Here is a 27,045-nt window from a genome sequence, read left to right as displayed (position 1 = left end):
TTTACCAGAACTCTGTATCACCCAGCACTAGCCACTGTACCAATGGCTTTCCACAGGGATTTTCTACCACTCTTAGGAAGTTTTAGCATGAATAAAAAATCTCCCAACTCTTTTAAAGCACTGCAGATTTATATTTATCTTAATACTCCTGTCTTGCTGCTTTGGAGAACTGTCAAAAAGTACAAAATCACCTCAGGCAAGAGTTTTCAGTAGGTAATTTTGTTATTTCATGTTGGCCAAGATCTCCTTTATGTTGGCATTGCAAAGGCTCTGTGTACCTATATCGGGTTAGAAAAGGTGTTGTCTCAATAGCCCTCTTACTATTTAGGAATGCAAACTGCCACTTCCTTAAAAGTACAGAACATTACATAGTTACTAACTAAGCAGTAATTCACGAAACTCCATTTACAAAGGACAAACAACAACAACAGAGGACCATAAAGCCTTACGTGTACTAAAGAAAAACAAATTTTCAAATATTTCAACTGTTTTTTCTACCTCTAAACTGGTTTAACCATATCACAAGTGAGAGTTAACACCAGCCAATACAGAAAAAGTAAACTGTGCTAAACCGTCCAGAAATCAGCTTCTATAATATATCTCACAGTTTCTAGCCATTTTGGCTAAGACTTTCCTTATGAAAAACAAACAAACAAACAAACAAAAATGATGAAAGCAGCATTTACTTTGTTGGAAATGCAAAAAATAAAATAACAACACTGTAAGTTTCATAAAATATTTGCAACTAATTTTGTTTTTATAAATAAATAAAGTGGTGCTTATCTGTTTTTAAAGTTTTAATTATTCTTGCTGTTAAAAATCATTTAAAGTTATGTCAACTTTTAAGCATAAACATGTTTGGAAAGCTTAGCCACATTTTTAACTGCCATCTTTATGCTTTGTTCTTGGTAGAATCATCTTTGTTTCTTCTCTTAACATCCCAATTATAAACTCTGGCCATATCTGCAAAAATTGTCAAAGAAAATGCCAAAGCAATTCGAAAGATAACGTGCAATCACAAACTGAATGAAAGACAGAAATCACACACACAAAATACTAGTGGCTACAGCAAGGTGTAGTATGTCTGCCAAGGAAAGACTGAAACAAAATTTCACCAAAACCTAGTCAAGACCTCAAATCAATGACTGTTTAGCATAGCTAGGTCAACTATAGTATTATATTTGACACATGTGTGCTTGACACTCTCCCAACAGTTTTCAAGAGAGACCCTCATCCACAGTATTTTGAAGGTGGTTCAAAGCATACCCTGACATGCAATATTTAAATTATTACAATTAAATTATCACTAATTTTCTCTCTCACCCTGTTTGGCTTAATTTATGCAATCTATTCAGCATCTATATCTTTTCCTTTCCACAAGCTCCACCCTGCATAAATTCACCTATTGGTGCTCTCTTTCCCGGCTCATGCCTTCGTTGGTGTGTCCTGAAGGTACAATATTATCTTCTAGGTATTTTATCTTTTTTTTACCTCTGAATGAAGTCTCCACATTACCAGTCACGTGCTAACCCCTGTTCTAGGCCTCAGACAGACCTTCACCCAACCCCTTAAAACCTGTCATGTGCTACATGCCATGGAGGAGAGAAAACGTGGAGCTCCTACACTTGAGGAGCTCCCAGTCTGGCATGAAAAACAAATTTTAAGTACTATGTGCAAAGTGCTCAGGAATCACAGAGGAGCAACACAACACCCGGAGAGGACTAGAAAATGTTCAGAAATGTTCTGCTGCTTGAGCTGAAAGACGAAAGGTAAGATGGAGGACCCCAAGCAAATAGGGGGAAATCAGTCTAGGTAGGAGGAACCAAGTGTGGACATACAAAGGGCATGCCCTATTTAGGGGGTGAGGAAAACCACCTGGGGTGATTTGGACCTTGGGCACACCAGGGGAGGAGCAGGGCAGGAAATCAGTCAGTGGCACGTGGAATCGAGACTGGCAGGGACCACCCCCCAGAGTGACCATGTGCATAGCTGACATGTAACAAAGAACCACTGAGGCATTATAGCCAGAGGAATAAAAATAAGAAGTGTGACTCAGTGAATTCACAGCAGAGAGAGTGTGAAGGACTGGGGTGGGGGAAACAGAGTAGAAAACTGCCATATGACCCAGCAATCCCACTGCTGGGCATACACACTGAGGAAACCAGAATTAAAGAGACACATGTACCTCAATGTTCATCACAGCACCATTTTACAATAGCCAGGGCATGGAAGCAACCTAGATGTCTATCCTTAGATGAATGGATAAGAAAGCTGTGGTACGTATACACAATGGAGTATTACTCAGCTATTAAAAAGAATTCATTTGAATCAGTTCTAATGAGGTAGATGAAACTGGAGCCTATTGTACAGACTGAAGTAAGTCAGAAAAATACCAATACATTAATATTAATGCATATATATGGAATTTAGAAAGATGGTAATGATGACCCTAGCAAAAGAGACACAGATGTAAAGAACAGACTTTTGGACTCTGTAAGGAGAAGGCGAGGGTGGGATAATTTGAGAGAATAGCATTGAAACATGTATATAATAATATTTGAAACATATCGCCAGCCCAGGTTCGATGCATGAAGCAGGGTGCTCAGGGCTGGTGCACTGGGATGACCCTGAGGGATGGGATGGGGAGGGAGGTGGGAGGGAGGGTCAGGATGGGGAACACATGTAAACCCATGGCTGATTCATGTGAATGTATGGCAAAAACCACCACAATATTGTAAAATAATTAGCCTCCAATTAAAATAAATAAATAAGAAAACTACTGACCCTTGGTTATTAAAGGCCAAAATGAGTGTAACAGAGAGGTAAGAAGATTGACTCCCAGGTTTCTGTCTTGAATGACTGTGTGGGGCCAATGATTCTGACAATTAGGAGACACAGGTCAGAGGGAAAATGCCAAGAGCTGGGTTTCAACATGAGAGCCTTCCCTTTTTCTCTGCTAAAAGAAATCCTACACTACCTTTAACTACAGTCTCAGGCCTATCTTCTCAAAGACTGTTCTGAACTCACACTAGCTCACATCTATCACCCTAATTTTAAATTGCCTTGGTGTTGACTACCTGAAATTGACTGACTTCTATTTTGCTATGAAATGATCACTAGCTGTCTCACATGTGCTTTGTCATTCTTTTTTTACACTGATCTCACCAGCGCATGCCCCACACAGCTTAGCACAGTTGTAGGAACACAAGAGACCCTTAATAAAGAGTTGTGGAACTCTAGTACTTATCTAGCTATAAAGATTATCTTGAGAAAATATCTGAAATAGAAATACACATGTACTAAATTGAATTTGCTATTTCCACACTTTCACACCTCAAATTCAGATCAATCTATAAACTTATTTCAACATTAGTTCTAAAATATGTCATTTACTACTCATAAAATCTGCAACTTAACATTAGTCTAATAATAAGGACATTCTTCTCATTAAAGCAATGCACATAAGAACATAAAAAACATTTCTCTCCTGTCCCCCCTTTGCCTTTCATTAGGAAAGGATACTGACTTCCGTGGTAGTAAACTGATCTCGAAGAAAGTCGAGGTCTTCCTCAAGAGAATCAAGATTCTTTGTGGCCGTCAATAAATTCTTTTCCAACAATGCCTGAGCTTCATCAATATCATATTCAAGCATTACGTTCGCCTGCAGAGAGAAAAGCGTGACAATGAGCAAACACTGACTTTATGCTCTATAGGTTAGAGCAGTGATTGGCAAACTACAGCCTTTGGGTCAAATCTGGCCAGCCGTCTTTTGTCTCAAGTTTTTTGGAAACACAGCAACTCTTTATTCACTTAAGACTTACATCCCGCAGTGGTGAGCCAAGTACTAGCTGTGGCAGAGACCATGTGGTCTGCAACACCAAAAATACTCTCTGGCTTTTCACACAATATTTATTGCCCCCTGAGTTACAGAATATATTTACATACATTATATCATTTCCTCCTCAGCTTCTCTAGTGAAGAAAATAGGCTCTGATAATTCAGCTTACCTATGATTTCAGAGATACTAAATAAATCGAAGATTAGGATAGGAACCGGTATCTTTAGTTATCAAACCCTATCTTTCTACCACCTCTATCAGGACACTAAATAGTAATACATTTGAATCAACTGAAATAGTTGTTTCTGAGCTTAAGGTAAAACTTTAAAGCTTTCACAGACATATGTATTATCTCCATTTGGTCCATTAAGAGAAAACAGCTAGCTTTAACTGTCCCCTTCCAAACTCCAACAGATGCCAGAGGCGAAGGCAAGGTGACTAGTTCTGGATCTAAGATCTGGAGTAACTGCTGATACTTGGTAATTCATGCACTCTGTAATGGGGAACCGTACCTTTCACAGCTCTGAACTATCACCTGACTTACCACCAGGCATTTCCGGAACCACTTTCCTCATATGACAAATGGAATTTAAAAATTATTCAAAGGATTGTTGTAAGAGTTAATGAGACAACATGAAAGGACTTAGCACCAAGCATATGCTACATACTTATTGACTGAATATGCCAGTCCATGATAATTGGAAGTGAGTGAATGAAAGCCGCTCAGTCATGTCCGACTCTTTGCAACCCCATGGACATGGATTTCTCCAGGCCAGAATACTGGAGTGGGTAGCCTTTCCCTTCTGTAGGGGATCTTCCCGACCCAGGGATCACACCCAGGTCTCCTGCATTGCAGGCAGATTCTTTACCAGCTGAGCCACAAGGGAAGCCCTTGTGAGAATTAGAAAGCTGCATAAAAATTCAGACAGGACTAAAATATTCAGTGCAAAGTAAATGCTTCTCCAAACACAGACTCCCAATCTCACTTCTCAATTACTGATACTTATTAGCACTTTTTTCCCCAGAAAATGTCTACATTTTGCTTACATGTAACAAGAGGAAATAGAATACATTTTAAAACACTTCATTCATGTCAAAAACCATCAATCATTCATTCAAGTATATCTCCTTAGTTGGTTCACTCCTCAAACACTGCCTTATCAGCCTCTCTACTTGACAGTCTAACAGGCATCTGAAGACTGACATGCCCAAAAGACAACTCCAAGTCGTCCTGCAAACATGTTAGTCCTTTGCGTGCAATATGAGTCACATATATTTTTTTCTTGTTGTCTTTTTACTTTGCTCATGGTTTCCGAGTTTTGTGGCCTGAAAAACCATCCTTATTCCAGGGCTACAATTATCTGTGACTTGATCCAGAACTTTGATGGTGTCACTAGTTCACGTCATTACGTGATCCATTTGGAATCCATCTCGTGTAAGGTGGGCTCCAGCCATAATTCTCAGGAGAGTGCTCCCTGTTGTCCCAGTCTACTTTATGGAATCATCTTATCCCCACGTGCTGATTAAGTGTGGGTGAAGGAGAAAAGAAACCAAAGAGGATAACCCCTAAGATCTGAGCTACTGGGTGGCTAGCTGTTCCATTTATAAAACTAAAACTAAACAAGAGTGGGAATTATGTTTGTAGAAATAAATGCATAAACTCTGAAATGTTATAGCTAACAGAAATCAGGAAGGAGGAACTAACAGATAGAGAAGTGAGTTTCCACGTATGAATCTGCCAACCTTTCACAGCCCTAGAGTGCCTCTCAGGGATGACTGTACAGGATAGCAGCAAGTGGAAATCCTCCCAATTTGCAACTTTGCATAGGAACTTGCCTGAGGTAGCAAGACCTACCTGTGTGGTCAGGCATGACTTGGTTGATCATGGGACTCAAGAGTAGTAACAGGAAAAATCACAGACAAGGTCTCTGAAATCATCACAACTGAAATGTATGACTTTTTCAAATGGGTTCTAACTGCAAGATTTTTATAGTAATCTTTTCCCCCTTAAGTTCAGAGATATCTTTCTAGAACTCATAAACTCTGATGATGAACAAACATCTATCTGAGGTTCAACAATAACTGCTGTTACGTTTAACAGATAAAGTGCTAGCTGGAGGGAAAGCTGCGTTTTGGTCCACTTTATTTTGACCGGAAGAGACTCAAGCATGTTTCTGTGGCAATCTTTCTCATACTCCTAGTCCCCCGCAATGCTACCCCTTCATTCTGTCCACGGTCAAGTGCTCCTCTTCAATACTGCCGTGCTGGGGAAAACACACTGCCTTACCAAATGTCAGCCAAGGAAGCTGTGGCAATGACACTGACTTACCCCCAACCACAGACACACTTTATCGGTAGGAGGAACTGAAGCTTTGCAATACAGGTTATCTGCCAATAAGAACCTGGTCTCCAGTGAACTGGTGGACTCCTTCAAAAAAAATAAATAAATACATGACGGTACTGTAAACTGTCCATCTTAATACCAAGGTCATACAGGTGATTGCAGAGCTGAGCTTAAGCCATTTAAAACAGTCCCACCCCACAGACAAATCAGGTGGAGGAACTGAGGGACAGAGAGGTAAAGGAGAAGGGTAAAGAAAGGACCACAGGGGCCACAGGACTGCGCAGGGAGCACATGCATCCTGACTCAGCAACTTAATGCACCCCTGAAGGCTGTGGCAAGCAGCACTTGTATGAACACAAACACACACACTTCAGTGCCTGGCACAGAGTAAGCACTAGACAAGCGTGATCTATTATTATCACTTCATCAGCACTTCATCCTCAACCAACCAGTCTTCTGAAGTCTCTTATAAAGTTTGTGACATAAAAAAGCGGTCTCAAAATGTAGCTACTCTGCCAGTCAAGTAATAAATCATGTATATATACATACATATAATATGTTAAATATTTTCTGAAACTTCATTTTTACACCCTCCTTTTATTTAACAAAAAAATGGGTGAGAACTCAGAAGATTCTCAAATCCAGTTCTGCCAGTAACTAGCTATGTGACACTGATCAAGTGTACCCTCTTTGTAAATATTTCCTCAACTGTGAACTGAGAGCCACAAACAATAAAGACTATTCATTTCTTTTTGCACTTAAAATAATTTCAAGTTGCATTTAAGCTTCACAAATACTACATATAAGTAAAAGACCCCAAGTAGTGTGGGCCCTAGAATTAAATCTGACTTCAGTGTAAAGCCACATGTTTCACAGAAGCACACCGTCTGTGATATCACTACATGTGCTCAGAAAGGCAGACTGGATCTTCTAGCACGGGTTCAAATACCAGTGACCAAGGAGTCAAGGAACACGTGTCTCTGCTGAACTATCCTAGTTTGCTCACGTTTATAAACAAAAAAGACACTTACTTTTTTCTTCTGCATATATTTTAGAATTTCTAAAGTCTGCTTAATTTCAGGAATCTGGCCTTTTAGCCTGTGAATAAGAAAAAGGTTAATTTAGTATCCGGCACCAAGAAACAGTCTTATTAGCTTTATACTTTCTACTGATATGTTTTGAGGACAATATGTAAATATGAAATAGTAAATATATTTTATATGTAAGATATTTAATGAATTGTTTATTAAAATATCTAAGATATTTCAGACATAAATATTTACTAAACTGCTTAGATATAATAGCGAATACTTATGGAACACCTTTTGTGCACAGAGTCCTGTTCTATATGTCAAATCCTCCACTAGTAAGCTTTTCCGGGCTGTGTGCGCTTAGTCGCTTAGTCGTGTCCAACTCTTTGTGACCCCATGGACTGTAACCTGCCAGCCTCCTCTGTCCATTGGGATTCTCCAGGCAATACCAGAGTGGGTTGTCATGCCCTCCTCCAGGGGATCTTCCTGAATAAGGGATTGAACCCAGGTCTCCCGCACTGCAGGCAGATTCTTTACCAGCTGAGCCACCAGAAAGTCATATCCCCCAGAGGTGATCAAGAGGTTCTACATCTAATTAGAATTGCATTATAAATAGATTTTTTTAAAATAACATGCATTCAAGTATTATATTCTCAACTGGAAACCACCAACTCAGCAGCAGCAAGTGCAGGGACAGCTTCTCAGCACCTGCACTTCTCACAGTGCAAAATCAACTGAATGCCTAACACACCACAGTAAGATACAGTATAATTTCATGATTCTTTTAAGCTTTGGGTGATTTTTCTTTAACTTTTATGTTGAAAAATACTATTTTCTTTTCAAGTTAGGTAATAATTATTACTAAAATTATAAATGGATCATTGGTTTGAACACAGGAAATTTACGAAAACAATGACAGACATGATGAGACTGATCAGACTGAACCAACTGGACATCCACACATAAAAAAATGAATCTAAACACAGGCATACATACACATTTCACAAAACTTAAGTTGAGATGAATCACATATGTAAAGTATGACACAAAACTATAATGCTCCTAGAAGATAACACAGGAAAAAACCTAGATGACTTTGGGTCTGGTAATGATTTTTTAGATATAATACCAAAGACATAATCCATAAAAGAAATAATTGATATGACAGACTTTAATGAAAAGACAAGCCACAGACTGGGATAAGATATCTGCAAAAGACACATGTGATAAAGGACTGGTATCCAAAATATAAAAAGAACTTTCAAAACTCAGCAATAAGGAACAACTGTATTAAAAAATGGACCAAAGGACTTAACAGATACCCTACCAAAGAAGATATACAAATGGCAAATAAGCATATGAAAAGATGCTCCACATCATATATCATCAGTATCAGTATCAGTTCAGTCACTCAGTCATGTCCGACTCTGTGACCCCATGAACCGCAGCATGCCAGGCCTCCCTATCCATCAACAGAGAAATGAAAATTTAAACAATGACATAACCACTGCAAAACTATTCTGGGCTTCCCAGGTGGCGCTAGTGGTAAAGAATCTGCCTGCCAATGCAGGAGATGCATGTTTGATCCCTGGGTCAGGACGATCTCTTGGAGGCGGGCATGGCCACCCACTCCAATACTCTTGCCTGGAGAATCCAATGGACAGAGGAGCCTGGTGGGCTACACTCCATGGAGTTGCAAAGAGTCAGCCACGACTGAGCCACTGAGCACACACACACCTGTTATAATGGCCAAAATCCAGAATACTGACAACTCTGGATGCTGGTGAGGATATGAAGCAACGTTAATTTTCATTCATTGCTGGAGGGAATGCAACATGGTACAGTCACTTTAGAAGACAGTTTGTCAGGTTCTTACAAAACTAAACACATTCTTACCATACGATCCAGCAATCATGCTCCTTGGTATTTATCCAAAGGAGCTGGAAACTCAAGTCCAAATAAAAATTGCACACGAATGATTATAGAAGCTTTATTCATAATTGCCCAAACTTGGAAGCAACCCAGATGCCCTTGGTAGGCAAACAGAGAAATAAATTGTGGTCCATCTGGACAATGGAATAATATTCACTGCTAAAAAGAAATGATCTATCAAGCTATGAAAGACATGCAAGAAGCCTAAATGCATATGACAAAATGAAAGAAACCAACCTGAGAGGGTTACTACATACTATAGGATTCTGGCTGTAGACATTCTGGAAAACACAAAACTATGGAGACAGTAAAAGCATCACTGGTTGCCAGGGGTTTAGGAAGGGGAGGGAGGGATGAATATATGGCACACAGAGCATTCTTACCGCAGTGAACCTACTCTGTATGACACTATAATGACAGATACACGTCATGGTGCATGTGTTCAAATCCATCAAATGTACAACATAAGAGTGGACACTAATGTAAACTATGGACCTTAGTTAATAAGAACATATCAATATTGGTTCATCAACTGTAACAAATGTTCCACTCTGGTGAAAGGTATAGATAATGGGAAGGTTATACATGTGTAGGCGCAGGGGCTAAATAGGAAACCTCCGTACTTTATGCTCCATTTTGCTACAAAACTAAAACTGCCTTTAAAAATAAAGCCTATTCAATTTTAAAAAACTAGTAGCAACTGATTCCCAAATGAAGTCACTCTCACTGACAAGAGGTAACAATATGTTGAAAACACTCAAAGCCAAACTCAGAGAATACAGAATGAGACCTTTTTAGCTCTTTTATTTTTGACGATTAGAAGCAGCCCAAGGCTTTCAAGTGTTTCACATGGAAAAATGTGCAAAACTATTCTGGGAGTCCTGTCAAATCACAGTGTAATTTGTAACCAAATGGACTAAAAACGGACTAAAAATAAAGCTGTGGAACTTTCAGAAGACATGCAACTAAATATTATTAGAGATCAGCATGCAAATAAATTCTAAATATGATAATGAACATGTACTTCCTGAATCATATAAAGAAAGTCACAGTACGTGTGAACGAGGTTAGCACGGCAAACTTCTTTACAATCTGTGCTACTGACCTGGGAAATGTGTCACAGAAGCCTGCTGCTTGAAAAATAGTATCACTATCTGGCAAGACAACCCAGTGAAGAGTCGAGAAACACACACTTAGCATTGATTTTTTTGTAAGCATAGCTTGAAGGCTAGTGTTCTGTGAACTCTTTACAATTCAATACAGATGTCATATATTTCTCAATTTTGCTTCTCTTTGTCTATGCTGATATATGTAAATGCGAGAAAGATGTAGGTGTGTTCATGTGTATAGTATCTGATAGACATGTAACATTAGTATGTTCAAATTGTTTAGGTCATACAAATGATTTCTATGTTATATTGTTGTACATGTAGATATTACATGTAATATATAGGTTATGAAGCATAGCAATCAATCAAGCAGCTGCAACTCTGGACATCTCAGGAACTAGACCACCAAAGCCACTGCACATGTCTGAGCAATACACCCTCCCCACCCTTGTTGTGCCCAATTCCCCACGACCACATGGACTGCAGCACACCAGGCTTCTCTGTCCTTCACTATCTCCCAGAGTTTGCTCAAACTCATGTCCAGTGAGTCAGTGATGCCATCTAACCATCTTATCCCCTATTCTGCTACTCTCAATCTTTCCCAGCATCAGCGTCCTTTCCAATGAGCTGGCTCTTCATATCAGGTGGCCAAAGGACTGGAGCTTCAGCTTCAGCATCAGTCCTTCCCATGAAAATTCAGGGTTCATTTCCTTCAGGATGGACTGGTTTGATCTCCTTGCTGTCCAAGGGACTCTTAAGAGTCTCCTACAGCATCACAATTTGAAAGCATCAATTCTTTGTTGCTCAGCCATCTTTATGGACCAATTCTCACATCCATATATGACTACTGGCAAAACTACTGACATCACTGGAAAAGTGATTCTCTGCTTTTTAATATGCTGTCTAGGTTTCTCACAGTTTTTCTTCTAAGGAGCAAGTGTCTTTTAATTGTGTGGCCACAGTTACCATCCACAGTGATTTTAGAGCCCAAGAAGATAAAATCTACCACTGTTTTCACTTTTTCCCCATTTATTTGCCATGAAGTGACGGGACCGGATGCCATGATCTTAGCTTTCTGAATGCTGAGTTATGTCATTTTCATTCTCCTCTTTCACGCTCAAGAGACTCTAGCGTCTCTTCGCTTTCCGCCATTAGTGTGTGGCATCTGCATATCTGAGGTTGTTATTTCTCCAGGCAGTCTTGATTCCAGCTTGTGATTCATCCAGCCTGGCATTTTGCATGATGTACTCTGCATAGAAGCTAAATAAGCAGCGTGACAATATACAGCCTTGTCATACTCTTTTACCAATATTGAACAAGTCCACAAGTTCCACATCCAACTCTGTTTCTTCTTGACCTGCATACAGGTTTCTCAGGAGACAGGTAAGATGGTCTGGTATTCCCATCTCTTTATTTTCCAGTTTGTTGTGATCCACACAGTCAAAAGCTTTAGCATAGTCAATGTCGCAGAAGTAGATGTTTTTCTGAATTCCCTTGCTTTTTCTATGATCCAACAGATGCTGGCAATTTGATCTCTGGTTCCTCCCCATCCTGCTCTGTCCCAAAAAATAGCAGCTCTCCTGAACTGTGTGTTTATAGTCCCATTTTTACTACTTCAAATAGTTTCATTAGTTACGTGTATTCCAAAACAATATATTCTTTGCTAGTTTCTTGATACAAATGGGCTCATGTTAGTTGCATTTTCCTGGTGTTTGCTTTATAACCCAATCAAATTCCAAAGAGTTGTTCATCTGTTTTCACTGCTGTGTAATATACATTTACAAATATAACACAACCTGTTCATCCATTCTCCTGTCAATGCACATTTGGGTCAGTTCTAGGTCTTTGTTATTCTATGAACAATGAAAATTTCTAGATGAGAGGAGAGACAGAAGGGAACTAGAAGGGAACTAGATGAAGTCTTCAAAGGGAGGAGCATTTAAGGCTAAAGGGCAAATTTCTAGTTGTTTTTCCTCCCTCTAAATTGCCCTGCGTGAATCACATTACCTACCCCATGACTGTAAAAGGGCAGAAAAACAATACAACTGGCCAGAGGCAGGGAAAAGGTCAGACTGAGGACTGAGAAGACAGTACTGGCCCCTAGTAGTTCTGTTCTCCCCATCCTCCTCCCAGGGGAGATGCCAGTGAAACCAGTCAAAGAGAAAGGAATGGAAAGAATCTCCCAGAGCCTGAGGCACTTGGCCGAGGAGAAGGAGCATTTGTCTGATGGCCATGCCATAGAGTGTAAACTCTGCCCACCAGGAAGGACTTGAATTACTCACTCCCACTTCCACACACATTACTGGCCAAAGGGAACGGATATCCCTGAGGGAATATGAGCTGACAGGGGAAAAAAATGGTCATCTGATAAACTCAACTACAAAATAAAATAAAGAAAATAAACTCAACGACCTCTACCGGGTGAAACAAGTGCAGTTTAGTTCAGTTCAGTTGCTCAGTTGTGTCCAACTCTTTGTGACCCCATAGACTGCAGCATGCCAGGCCTCCCTATCCATCACCAACTCCTGGAGTTTACCCAAACTCATGTCCATGGAGTCAGTGATGCCATCCAAATACTAAAAGATTACACAGTGAATATTTTTAAATACCTCAAAAAGACAAGACAGGATACTGGTAATATAAAAAAGAAACAAGGAGCTGTAAGAAGAACCAAAAATACTAGGTATAAAAAATGTAATGGCTGAAATAAAGGACTCATGGATAGCAATCCATTTAATCGTCAAAAGACAAAATTACTGAAGTCAGCAGAAAAAAGGAAACAAAACAGAAAGGGAAGGCAGAATTAGAAGAGTTAATTAACATCCACATTAACACGAATCCCAGAATGAGAAAAGGAAAAAAATTACAGAAATTTATAAAAGCACATAAAAATTCAAGTGTTAAATCACCACACGAAAATTATGAAATAATAAGTAACTTTTATACAGCTGAAGGTAAATTTAAATGACAGGGTGCAAGAAAAGACAAACAACATGTGTAAAGAAAAGGTTAATATCCACACTACACAGAACCGTCTGCTGTAAAACAATCAACCACAGAAGTAGTTTTGTTGCATAGCTGCTATCAGAGGTCAGGGAACTAACTTTCAGGGGAAAAATAAGATAAGAATAAAACTGGAAAAGGCTTTGAGTTGAGCAGTGAGGACTACAGAAAAGCATGTGTCTCGAGGCAGGTGCCAATACCAGCTGGAGACCTGAGCCTGAGTCCCTGACACACTTCAGTTGGGAGCTCACATATTAAGTGCAAGAACTAGGAACAGGGTTCAAGAGGTCCAAGGCTGATATAGATGCACAGCTGCCAAAAAACAAACTCCTCTATGGATAAAAATGATCCACACAGGTATCCATGGCTACAGGAACCTGAATATAAGTCAGTTAAGAAAGAATTTAAGAAACATAGCCTCAAAAAAGACAAATCTGTATGCAGGACAAGAAGCAACAGCAAAAACCAGACATGGAACAATGGACTGGTTCCAAATTGGGAAAGGAGTATACAACGCTGTATATTGTCACCCTGCTTATTTAACTTATATGCAGAGTACATCATGCAAAATGCCAGGCTGGATGAAGCACTAGCTGGAAGCAAGATTGCCAGGAGAAATATCAATAACCTCAAATATGCAGATGACACCACCCTTATGGCAGAAAGCAAAGAAGAACTAAAGAGCCTCTTGATATATTGATGAAAGTGAAACAGGTGAGTGAAAAAGCTGGCTTAAAACTCCAACATTCAAAAAACTAAGATCATGGCATCCAGTCCCTCACTTCATGGCAAAGAGACGGGGAAACAATGGAAACAGTGAGACAGATTTTATTTTGGGAGGCTCCAAAATCACCACGATGGTGATTGCAGCCATGAAATTAAAAGACGCTTGTTCCTTGGAAGAAAAGCTATGACCAACCTAGACAGCATATTAAAAGCAGAGACATTACTTTACCAACAAAAGTCCGCATAGTCAAAGCTATGGTTTTTCCAGTAGTCATGTACAGATGTGAGAGCTGGACCATAAAAAAAGCTGACTGCCAAAGAATTGATGCTTTTGAACTGTGGTGTTGGTGAACTCTTGACAGTCCCTTGGACTGCAAGGAGATCCAACCAGTCCATCCTAAAGGAAATCACTCCTGAATATTCATTGGAAGGACTGATGCTGAAGCTGAATTCCCAAACTTTGGCCATCCGACGTGAAGAACTGACTCATTGGAAAAGACCCTGATGCTGGGAAAGATTGAAGGCAGGAGGAGAAGGGGACAACAGAGGATGAGATGGTTGGATGGCATCACTGACTCAATGGACATGAGTTTGAGCAAGCTCTGGGAGTTGGTGATGGACAGGCGTGCCGCAGTGCATACAATCACAAAGAGTCGGACGCGACTGAACTGAACTGAAAACAAAAGAGCTGACAATCTCCAAAGTATCCAAAAAGAAAAATGAGCTTATCGAAAGACAGGTTGGATTTTAAAAAAATCCATATGTTGTTTACATGGAACACCCTTAAATATAAATAGTAAAAACAGTTGAAAGAAAAGGCATTAGAGAAGATATACCAAGAAAATGTTAGCCACCACTTCCGGGCATATATCTGGAGAAAGCCATGATTTGAAAGGATACATGCACCTCAATGTTCATTGCAGCACTGTTTACAACAGCCAGGACATGGAAACAACCTAAATGTCTATGGACAGAGGAATGGATAGAGAAGATGCAGTATATATGTACCATGAAATATTACTCAGCCATAAAAAGGAATGACATTATGCCATTTGCAGCAACACAGATACACCTAGAGATTGTGATATGAAGTGAATTAAGTCAGACAGGGAAAGACAAGTATCATGTGGCATTGCTTACATGGGGAATCTAAAAGGGTACACATGTACTTATTTACAAAACAGAAACAGACTCGCAGATGTATAAAACAAACTTCTGGTTACTAGGGAGGAAATAAAAGGTGAGGGATAAATTCAGAAATTGGGACTGACATATACACACTACTTTACAGAAATCAGATAACTAGTGAGGACCTACTATATAGCACAGTGAACTCTGTAATGACCTATATGGGAAAAGAATCTAAAAAAGAGTGGATATATGTATATGTATAGCTGATTCCCTTTGCTATATGGCAGAAACACAGTATTATAAATCAACATACTCCAACAATAGATTTTTTTTAAATGTTAGCCAAAACAAAGGTGAAGTAGCTCTAAGTTTCCAACAAAACTGACTAAAACAAGACACATTATTTTACATGGGTTTAAAATCAGCAAGAAGACTTCATAATTCTCAAACTGCAGGTACCTAATGAAACAGAGTAAAAAGCTTAAAAAAGAAAAGGATAGAAATTGTTTCAGGTTAAGATGGTGGCAGACCCAGCACATGCGCTTCTAACTGCTCCAAGTAGCCAGGGAAAATACATACTTCCTTTGCAGCCAGGCAGCAGAGAGCTGTTGAGGTGACGGACTACCGGGCTAATCTTGCCAGGGACAAACTGAGAGGTGAGCTGATTTCTTATAGCCACTTTTACCAAAGAGCACATGAAGGGACGTTTCTGTTTATAAAAACATGCCAGCTTATTAAGAAATAAAAAACAAATAACTGAATTAGAACATCAGCATTTTGCAACTCATCACTAATGAATTGAGGATCATTGTAGGAGAGAACTAGATATTATCTGCCTCTTAATGGAGAAATCATATACAAACCTATGCAAGTGTCACCAAAACACAAAAAGAGAAGAGAAAGAAACAAAAGAAAAACCTGATTATGAACAAGAATGCAGAGACAACTACCAATGTATAATACACAGAAAGGGCAAAGAAACATACTTGAAAAGCCCACAACTGCTGTAAAATTTAGCAACGTCCTTCTGAATAACCCACAGATTATAGATCAAAGTGTGAGATAAACAATAAACCTCTGAGAATAAAACATGAAGAGAATATCCTCATGAACTTGGGATATTTCTTAAACAGGATACAAAAAGCACTAACCATTAAGGGAAAAAAACTGTTAAATCAAAGTACATTCAAATTAAATGTTAAGTCAAACAGGATGTCCACAGTGTATCCATTTTAAAAAAGAAAGAGGAATTCCCATCTAAACACCAACTTTTGTATCTTTACCTAAGTGGTACCCTCATACCCAGACTACCCTTCCTCCCTTTAGTCTGCTTCTAAGGTCATAACCAACCTTCAACATTCTACACAGCCATCTGCTCCTCTTGGAAGTTTCCCCTGAACCCCTGTGTCTCCCTGCAGCTCACCCCTTAACCTCTGCTAACTCATCACTCCATGCCACAACACCTTAACTGCTATACTATGTGTACTTCTTTTATTTACACACCTATCATGCCACTAGACTACACCCCTACTGAAAGCAGATATTGGTATTTTACCCAAAAACAGTATCTGGCACCTATTAGGAACTCCATAATATTTGACATCAGAATGCTGGCACATGTGTATAGCAGGTGTCCATAAGTATTTATTACAGTGAATTGACTGCATAAGCTACTATAAAAATATAAGGGAATAAAGGACTGAAAATGAGAATATTTTTGGCCCAAGCCTATTAGTTATGAAATCTTGGGAAAGTTGTAACTTCTGTGGGTCTGCCATCTCATTGGCAAAATGAAAAAATGAAGTAGATATTTAAGATGTTATGATCCTAGATGCTATGGAATAAGGACTTCAATACTCATTCTGTTAGGTTTTCAAAAGCATCTTAGGCTGACAACAGCAAGTGCTGGCGAGATTGAAGAACTGGAACTCCCATACATTGCTGTAATGTAATATACAACAATAATTGCATATAATGCAATTATAATTGCATATAATAACTGCAATAATGTAATACTGCTGTAATGTAATAATGTAATGTGGCTGTATAATATGCTAGAGCCACCTAGGATTTTTGGTAGTTTCTCGAAAATTAAACATACTTACCGTACAAGTCAGCGATTCTACCTCTTGGATAATAATCCAGGAGAAATGAAAATATATGTCCATGCAAAGATTTAAAACCAAATGGGGAAATAACCCAAATGTCCATTAATAAGCAAATAGATAAAAATAGACAAAAACTGTGGTAAACCCACATACAGTGGAAAATGACTCAGCACTAAAAAGAAACTAATTTACTGATACCCACAGTACCATGGATGATGACTCTCAAAACCACTATACTAAGTGTAAGAAGTGAAGTGAAGTCACTCAGTCGTGTCCGACTCTTTGCGACCCTGTGGACTGTAGCCTACCAGGCTCCTCCATCCATGGGATTCTCCAGGCAAGAATAATGGAGTGGGTTATCATTTCCTTCTCCAGGGGATCTTCCCAACCCAGGGATTGAACCCGGGTCTCCCGCATTAGAGGCAGACGCTTTAATCTCTGAGCCACCAGGGAAGCCCTAGTGTAGGAGCCTGACATAAAAGAGTAGTTACTATATGGTTCCAGTCATATGACATTCAAGGACAGACAAAACTAATTTATGGTGAAAATAATCAGAACAGTGTTTGTCTCTAAGAGCGGACATGGTTGGCCAGAAAGGGCTGGGAGGAAACTTCCTGGGTAACAGAAATGTTCCATATGTTTATCTGGGCAGTGGTTACAGAAATGGATACATTTATCAAAATTCATAAAACTGAATATTCAACACATAGACATTTTATCTGTATGCAAATTATCTCAATCTTTCAAAAGTTTCAGTGATGTAATATTGACCTTAAAAACTTAGAAATTTTTACACTTACCTCCTTTTCTTTTGCGCAAGGTTGAGTTCCATAAACTTATACTTCTGGTACTGTTCATCCAGCTTCTTCAGTACAATATCTGCAGTCTCATTCCCAGGCTGTTTCATGAAGGAATCTACATCTTCCTTTTAATATCAAAAATAATACATTAAGAATTTTACAATTCATACCTCAGATTTTTTACTGCTTTAGCTTTTTTAAAACATAAAAGGAGCTTGGGGGTGGGGGGGGGAAGAGCTTGTGTTTCTTTTTCTCCAAGACTTGTTTTTAACTTTTTTAGTTATAAAGAATTAGATACCATTTCAGACAGTGCACATACGTTATGTAGCTAATTTATTCTTCTCCCACCCTCCTATTTACATATAGGGAAAGATGACCTTGCTGCTTCATATATCTGCCATGCAGCACTCACAGTAAATACAAAAATTACCAACAAACACGTCATTTAGTCATGTGCCTTAGCCACAAAATGATTCAAAAGTATCCATTTTATTACTTACAATTTTAACTCTACAAGTTCTGCCATAAAAATCATACTAAATATGGTCATTAGGTTCCCAAGAGAAGCCACAAATGCTTCCTTAAGTTACCAACTGATCGAAATAAAGTAAGCCAAAGTGTAAAAGTGTTAGTTGCTCAGTTAGGTCTGACTCTTTGTGATCCCATGGACTGTAGCCTGCCAGACTCCTCTGTCCATGGAATTCTCCAGGCCAGAATACTGGAGTGGGTTGCCATTCCCTTCTCCAGGGGATCTGCCCACCCCAGGGATCAAACCCGGGTCTCCCGCATTGCAGGCAGATTCTTTACCATCTGAGCCACCAGGAAAGCCCAAGCCTAAAAGGCAAACAAAACAATCTTTTATAATAGGAATAAATAAGCAAAAGAAAAGCAATAAAACTGAACAGCATTTTTAATGTATACTACACATGATGGTCCCTGAAGAAAAGCTAGTTAAATAGATAACAATCAGGAACTAGGTGAAACTCTATCGAAACAAAGGAGATTCTGTAAGAACCTTCCAGTAGTTTAAACAACTTTAGTCCTTCAGTACAAGAAACTTAAATTCAGACTTTTGCTGCTGTAGTTCATTCTCCTTGCTCGTGTCTAAGCTTCTAATAACATGTGCTAGAAACATTTCTTTTCCTATAACAATCCTTCTAGGAAGATGCTATCTCCATTTTATTTCCAAATTATCTTACAGTTTCTGGGATCTCTGCTTATCTGGTATAAGCATTATTCTTATTCATGCTTACTAGCTAGGGTTTCCCTGATGGCTCAGCAGGAAAAGAATTGGTCTGCAACACAGGAGATGCAGGAGATAAGGGTTGGGGGAGATCCCTAGGTGGGGGAGGTTCCCTGGAGGAGGGCATGGCAACCCACTCTGGTTTTCTTGCTGGGAAAATCCCATGGATAGAGGAGCCTGGCAGGCTACGGTCCATGGGATCGCAAGAGTTAGACACCACAAGCGACAACAGGTGAGCAGGTGCTTACCAGCTCAAAGGGAGTATTTTAGCTAAAACCAAGCAAGAAGAAAAAGGAAAAGAAACACAGCAAAGGAGTGAACTATGAAGCCATCAAGTAGACTCTGTAAAAGAAAACTGAAAAGGTGAGCCTGAGGCAACAGCTGAGTTCTGCATGGTGATCAAGTGCAAGGAGATAGCATCTTCCTAGAAGTATTGTTGTAGGAAAAGAAATGTTTTTGGCACATGTTATTAGAAGCTTAGACACGAGCAAGGAGAAGGAACTACAGCAGCAAAAGTCTGTGGTTAAGACTCAGGGGCTACATGGCTTGAATGCTGGCTGCATCACGTACTAGCTGTGCAGCCCATGAGGCAGTTGTTTAACCCTTGTCTTGGCCTCAATCTGTAAAGCAAAAAGTGCCTCTTCCCCACAGGAGATTAAATGAGTTACCAGGTATCAAAGGCTCAGAAGACGACACAGTGGCTAGTAAGTGTTCAACAAACATTAGATATGGCTAAGGGAACAGATGGAAGCACCAAGAATTCTGTCCTGGGGTGGTGGTCAGGAAAAACTAGAGGTCATATCTGAACTAGATGTTGAAAGATGGAGCAGCCAACCAATGGACAAGGGGAGAAAAGAACAATTAAAGCAGAGAAAGAAACAAAATTACTGTACCAACTGGGATGGGGAAAAGGCAGTCTGACTTCTAACCACTATGGTACACTGCCTCTTATTACCAAAATGAATATGTATTAAGTATCTACTTGCAATACTGAAAGCACATTCTCTGTTTCTCAGACGAAATCTGTAAGTAATGTTATCCTTATTTCAGTTAAAGAAACAGAGGGGCTCAAAGTTGTAAAACAATATGCTCAAGATAAGCAGCAACTGGGAAGCAGAGGCAGGATTCAAACTCTGGTCTCAAAACCAACGTTCTTTATAACATACCATGCTATTTCCCATTAGTTGGGGAACATAAAATATTTATATAAATTTGGATTGTTTATATATCATATTGATATAAATTTTAAAGGTCTAGAAAAAGCAACTCATAACATTTTAGAGAAAATGCATTTTAAGATAACACTTTATATAGCCCCTTGATAAACTTTATCTTCCTGAATTAGATTTCTGAAGCCATCCTTTGTTGAGCACCATGAATGCAGGATTTTAAGGCACTATGGAAATTCAATCTGACATTTAGTTGTGAGTTTATACTGTGTGCCAGGCACTGTGCTAGGATCAGGGGAAATGCCAGTGAGCAAGATTACCTCACTTTCCTCCCAGCAGCAGAGCATGGCATGGAAGTAGAGGTCTGGAGCCCACAGACTGACCAAGTTTAAAGCTTGGATAACTCACTTACACATTGTGTGACTTGGGCAAATTACTCAAGGGCTCTGGGCCTCAGTCTGAACATGAACAAAATAAGAATAACAGTACTTGCCTCTTACTGAGTAGTGTGAAAGCATTAGGAATGTGCCTGACATTCAACAAATTTTGTCTCTTGTTGATTAGCTAGGAGATGAGCGGAAAGAAATACATGGCACATTTCAAGGACAAAAAAAATAAAATAAAATAGGACAAAACTGAATCAGCCAATGCAAATTTTCATACAGTGCATATAAAACTGGTCTAAGTAAAAGACAGGGGTCTTCTGAACGGTGGAAGATTTCATCAACAAAAAGCCAGTCCACGTTCGACGTATGAGACAGGATGCTCAGGGCTAGTGCACTGGGACGACCCTGAGGGATGGGATGGGGAGGGAGGTGGGAGAGGGGTTCAGGATTGGGAACACATGTAAACCCATGGCTGATTCATGTGAATGTATGGCAAAAACCACCACAATATTGTAATTAGCCTCCAATTAAAATAAATAAATTTTTTCAAAAAGGCAGAGATAAGACAATATCGGGACAAAGCAAAAGGTGGAGAAATTTCCATTAAGGTTTTATAGTAGTTCAGCCAGAACTGAGTGGAGAAAGATGGGTGATACTGGCCTGGAACACCCATCAGGTTTTCTCAACACTCAACTAGTTCTCATCTCAAACATTATTTCCAGAACAGCCTCATGGAGAGACAGGACTGAAAGCCTCTACGTGCTTCTGTTTGGCCTTGGTTTAGTCTCCCGGTTCAGTGAACCCTCCAACACGGCATTGCTGGCTTCCCCTGTGAACTTCACCCAATTGACTCTCTACGTTGTTAGAACCGTGTACCTCAAAGTGATTACAAGTGTCTTCACTTAGACAACCTTCTAGTGAGCGCCCGCGACTAGCGGGCTAAGGCCTCCATGGCCTAGCGGGTTCCATAAGGCCTTCGAGAGCTTTCCCGGCCGTCGCCCCCCATCATGGGGTCTTCTTCCAAGGCCAAAGGCTGCCGCAGCCCTTCCACACCCGAGGTGTCATTTTCGAGCTTCACACCTGAGCCCCAGCTCCGTTACCCCGTCCCCCTCGGTCTCCCCGGAATCCAGGCTGAGGCTCCAGCTTCTTACCTCCTCCCATCTTCCGGGTAGCGGGGTCTGAACCTAAGGCCGCGGAGGGCGGGGGAAGGCGGTCCCTCAAAGCGGTCCCGCCTCCGCCCCCGAGTCCTCCAGCCCCGCGCCCCCTTTGCGCCGGTGACCTGCTCGGACGGCAGGCCCCCTCCCAGGCAGGTCCCGCCCCAGTTTAGTCCCTCTAGGCCGGAGCACCCCCTCCCAGGTAACTGGGCCCAACGCCTCTCCCCCCAACAACCGAGGCCCGGGTGAGGGGCCAGGAAGAAAGGGAACAACAGCGTAGCATCAAGCACCCACTGGCCGCTTACCACAAAAACCGCTTCAGGAATCCCCAGGTGGAGTCGCCTCCCGTTCCCCACGGCCACTTCTCCCACACCACAACCGTCCTTAGAGGCCGCCATTTTGAAGAAGCGAGCGCGCGACTAACGTGCCTCGCGAGCGGCCTGTAGCCGGGGGCCTGTGATTGGCTTGGCTGACAGCGGCGGGCCCCCCCCCCCCCCGCCTGGAAGTCTGTGCGGTCGTTGGCTTACAGGAAGTACCCGCCCCGTCCCCCGCGCGGCAGAGTCGCTCGATCTGTGGGTTCTAATTGGCTGCGCGGGTGAGTGACAGGCGTGGAAGGGCCGCGGGGGCGAGGCTGGCTCTGCGGGAAGGACCAATACCGAGTCCTGGGAAAAGGGATTCCGGGGGTTTTGTTGGTGGGGCGGCGGGCTGAAGGATGCTGACAATCCTGGAAGAAGCTGGAACAGACTCCACTGCCAGCCCGGAACAGTCCCCTCCAGAATAACCTTCGAAGCTATCCGATCCCTTCTCGAATTCAAGCAGACTCGAGACCTAGACGCCACCACGGGACTTGGGCCTCGGTGACATTCTGGGTCCACGATCCTCTCGAGCTTTTTGGCCCCTGAAGGGTGCTTGTTTTGAACCTGCTTCCGAGTGGACCCAGTGGTTTAATTCCAATAAATACCCCACCCGTTGCATCACAATTTACCGAAAACCACCTTTGATCAGTCTCTCACCACCAGCTCAAACGTTTTCAAAACTTCACACTGTACATATTAATACAAAATCCTAAGAACTTTCCCGATGTTTCTAGACCCAAGGAATCCCCAAGCTCATCCACTACTACACCCCCGTTATCTGACATCGAAGCACCGTGTTGGTTCCTGCCTCAGGCTTCCCTTGTGGCTCAGTGGGTAAAGAATCCACCTGCCAACGCAGGAGATGCAGGAGACATAGGTTCGATCCCTGGGTTGGGAAGATCCCCTGGAGAAGGAAAGGGCAACCTACTCCAGTATGCTTGCCTGGGAAATCCCATGGACAGAGGAGCCTGGTGGGCTACAGTCCATGGGGTCACAGATTCAGACATGACTTAGTGACCAAACCACAACCAAAAAACACGGACGTCTCTGTCTTGCCTGCACGGAGTAGGAAAGGAGCACAGGTGAAGACACTATCTAAGTTATTTAAAAATTAAAATGACAATGGGTACCAACAAGGCTGTTGTAAAGATTAAATGAGATTATGTATATAGACTACCTGGGTTTTCCTGCTGGTTCAGATCGTAAGAAGTCTGCCTTTAATGCATAGATTCAATCCCTCGGTCAGGAACATCCCGTGGAGAAGGAAATGGCAACCCCCTCCAGTATTCTTGCCTGGAAAATCCCATTGAGGAGCCTGGCAGGCTACCGGCTACAGTCCATGGGGTTGCAAAGAGGCAGACACGACTGAGCGACTAACACTTTCACTTTTCGCGTAGTGTACCTAATAAGTACTTGGCATACAGCAGGACTACAGTAGTGATGGAACTAGGCCAGGATGAAGACGTGGAAAGAGAGAGGCAGTTGTTGTTGTTCAGACGTTAAGTGGGCAGGGCTTTGAGCTGGACTGAGTGGTGAAGGACAGAGTTTGCTGGAGTCTGGAGGAAGGGAAAGAGGGCGCTACTAGAGGTGGGGTAAGTGGGTGGGGGGATGGCTGGTACCCCAGGAGTGGAGAAAGTGGGCAGGGCAGTAAGACTCAACTGGGAAGGGGCTGAGGACTCGGGACAGTGGCAAGGCTTGAGGCCCTGGAACATGGGTGGTGGTGGATCAGAGTGAGAGCCTTTATATAGTAGTGACAAAACTTAGAAAATGAATTAAAGAATACCATTATGGTAGAATTAAAAACGGAGAAGGCAATGGCAACCCACTCCAGTACTCTTGCCTGGAAAATCCCATGGACGGGAGAGCCTGGTAGGTTTCGGTCCATGGGGTCGCCAAGAGTCGGACACGTCTAACCAACTTCACTTTCACTTTTCACTTTCATGCATCGGCAACCCACTCCAGTGTTCTTGCCTGGAGAATCCCAGGGATGGCAGAGCCTGGTGGGCCGCTGTCTATGGGGTCGCACAGAGTCAGACACTACTGAAGCAACTTAGCAGGAGCAGCAGCAGCAGCAGCAGAATTAAAAAACAAAAAACACTTGGTAGTCTTTATTTACATAATGAAAAGTGCTAGTAACTGTTCAAAACCCCAAATCAGAAGACAGAAGTTAAAGAATGCCTGAGAGCTCCAGCATGTTCATGATTGGGAAGGGCTGATATTGTTAGGATGTCTATATGTCTGTTTTCTCCAAATTGAACTAGATAGTCAATGTAGTCCTAAGCAGCGTGTTCTCTGAGGCCTTTTTTTTTTCCATAGAAACTGATCAGTTGATTGGAATGTTTTATGTAATTCAAAGAATACCTGAATACCTGAACCAATCTTGAAAAAATATGCATAAACCTAGAAGACTAATACTGCCTGATTTTGAGACCTACAGGAAACTATGATATGTGTTATTGAACTAAGGATAGATCTTTGGATCAATGGAACAAAACAAAAGCTAACACAAACCCATAAATATGTTGTCGGTTGGTTTTTGAGAAATGTTCCAAGACAATGCAAGGTGAAACGAATTTGTTTTTCCCAAATGTTTCAAGAACAACTGGATAATTATATAGAAAAAGTTAACCTCTACCCCTATCTGTCACCAAGCACAAAAATGTAGCTTAGATGGATCATAGAGCTAAACATAAAAGTTACGAATTCCCTTGCTGTCCAGTGATTAGGACTCTCCACTTCCACTACAAGGAGCATAGGTTCGATCCCTGGTTGGGAAACTAGGATACTGCAAACCATGTGGTGCAACCAAAGGGGGGGAAAAAAACTCAAAGGAAAACATTAAAATGGGAAAAACAGTTGAATGCTTCACATAGTAAAAGAGATGGTGGAATGGCCAATAAGTATATGAAAAGTTGCTTAGTCATTGGGGAAGGGTAAATTAAACCACTGTGAAATATGACTTAACAAACCCACCAGAATGGTCAAATTTTAAAATACTAACAGCAGTCATTTTTGGCCAGACTTTGAAGCAATAGCATTCTCATAGACTGCTGGTGGAACACAGTGGTACAGTAATTTTGAACAACTTTTGGCAGTTTTAAGTTATTTTTTTGGTCATGCAGGGTCTTCATTGTGGTGCACAGACTTCTCTAGTTGTGGCACGTGAGCATCTGTAGTTATGGTGAATGGGATTAGTTGCCTCGTGTCTTGTGGGATTTGAGTTCCCTGACCAGGGCTTGAACCCACGCCCCCTGTATTGGCAGGCAGATTCTTAACCAGTGGACCACCAGGGAAGTTCTGGCAGTTTTAATTTTAGATAAACACCTACCTGATGACCCTGTCATTCTACTCCTAGGTATTTACCCAAGAGATAGATCCACATTTGTCCACAAAAAGATTCAAACAAGAATGAGTTTGTATGTGTGTATCAATTTAAAGTTTACTTTAAAATAATAAGTATGAAGCACTACATTTTCCAATAAGAACTGAGTTTATCATCAGTATAACTACACTAAATAAACTTCTAAAACATGTACTTCAAGAAGAGGGAAATGGTTCCAATGCAAGAAGGGATGGTGAACAAAGAATTTGTGAACACATTTCCAAGTGTAAACAAAAACGTTTCTCTCTAACACCTTAAATTTGGGACAGGGCTAATATATTGGGCCACCATCATCCATAAGTTGGGAGGGAATGCCCTTGTAGTTTAAAAGTATTCTAAGGTCTTTGTGTTATTTAATAGAGGAGATTAAGATATTAACTTTAGGTTGTTTTTTTTTTTTTTAATAATTTTACAGGGTAAAGTTTCCAGGATAACTATTAAAACAAGAGAGTGCATAACTTCAAAAACACTGAGCTGAAGAATCTCAAGGGTGTTGACTGTCCAAATGAATGTTTATTGACTTGGAAGATGTGGATGATTCAGTTCAGGCTGCAGAGAGATCATCATTTGTTTTGACCTCTGATTTGGAATTGTTTTCACTTTGGTACTTCTACATGGATTTTGTCTGTGAAAGACAGACAGATATATAAATCTTTCATTGTTCCCATATACTTTTCCTTGTGGTTATAAAATAAACTACAAATATTTTTACATAAAACTCAGGTCAGTCTGCTCACTATCTGATGCTTGAAGCTTTGTCAGGCCGCTTAAAACCTTCAGGAACCAGGTGGCCCCCAGGGCATGGTCTGAAGACTGAAGGTAGAAACCTTGTAAAGATTTCTATTCATATCAATGTATGACAAAACCCACTGAAATGTTGTGAAGTAATTAGCCTCCAACTAATAAAAAAATTAAAAAAAAAAAAAGATTTCTAGAGAACAATACTCGGAGGCAATGAACACCTGGATCATGACACTCTCCCATTTGCTTCTGAGGTTAGCTATACCTCATCCATGTTACCACTGCCTGCTTCCACTTCTTTGCTCAAGCTGTTTTCTCTACGTCTAATGTCAAACTTCTACCATGCATACCTCCACTAGTCGCAATTCTCCTTAACATTTTCTATGCAATGCCACGCACGCAGGCCCTGAAATCGTTTATCCCTGAATTAATTGTTCCATCCTGTGATCTCCCATGGTGCTTTGGCTTTCCTATCTGTTTATATGCTCGTCTGGAAGATCCTTTCCCCACTCCCTTGACTGGCTACCCATTTTTAAGTCTGAGCATACAACTCAGGTATCACTTCCTTAAGAAAGGTGTGCCTAAAACCTTC

At 40.9% G+C, this 27,045-nt stretch overlaps 2 protein-coding genes across 3 annotated transcripts in view; both read right to left on the bottom strand.

The window, feature by feature from the left end:
* Positions 1-667: 667 nt before the first annotated feature.
* VBP1 (VHL binding protein 1) lies at positions 668-22,436 on the bottom strand. Of its 2 annotated transcripts, XM_043459044.1 has the most exons (6): positions 22,280-22,388; positions 18,023-18,147; positions 7,214-7,280; positions 6,168-6,266; positions 3,523-3,661; positions 668-963 (listed from the first exon to the last, which is right to left on the bottom strand). In XM_043459044.1, the coding sequence occupies exons 1-6, from the start codon at positions 22,370-22,372 to the stop codon at positions 893-895; spliced, it is 594 nt and encodes a 197-aa protein (XP_043314979.1). In that variant the 5' UTR covers positions 22,373-22,388; the 3' UTR covers positions 668-892. The 2 variants fall into 2 exon arrangements, with proteins under 2 accessions (XP_043314979.1, XP_043314978.1); XM_043459043.1 differs by lacking the exon at positions 6,168-6,266 and having other exon boundaries at positions 22,280-22,436.
* LOC122435799 overlaps positions 22,394-27,045 on the bottom strand; it is a 42,391-nt gene continuing 37,739 nt past the window's right edge. The window contains exon 16 of the mRNA XM_043459872.1: positions 22,394-22,894. Coding sequence (XP_043315807.1) covers positions 22,394-22,894 — 501 coding nt within the window. The remainder of the gene's footprint in view (positions 22,895-27,045) is intronic.

The sequence above is a fragment of the Cervus canadensis genome, chromosome X (genome assembly GCF_019320065.1).
Source record: "Cervus canadensis isolate Bull #8, Minnesota chromosome X, ASM1932006v1, whole genome shotgun sequence".
Lineage (NCBI taxonomy): Eukaryota > Metazoa > Chordata > Mammalia > Artiodactyla > Cervidae > Cervus > Cervus canadensis.
Note: the sequence above shows the minus strand (reverse complement) of the source record. Positions and strands in the feature narration are given on the sequence as shown.

Bases quoted from the DNA above. Each gene is read 5' to 3' on its own strand.
- VBP1 (XM_043459044.1), bottom strand. From the start codon at position 22,372: ATGGCGGCCTCTAAGGACGGTTGTGGTGTGGGAGAAGTGGCCGTGGGG. The intron at 18,148-22,279 runs GTAAGCGGCCAG...TGATATTAAAAG, and splicing joins TTCCTGAAGCGGTTTTTGTG to GAAGATGTAGATTCCTTCAT. The intron at 7,281-18,022 runs GTAAGTGTAAAA...TCTTATTCACAG, and splicing joins CTTGCGCAAAAGAAAAGGAG to GCTAAAAGGCCAGATTCCTG.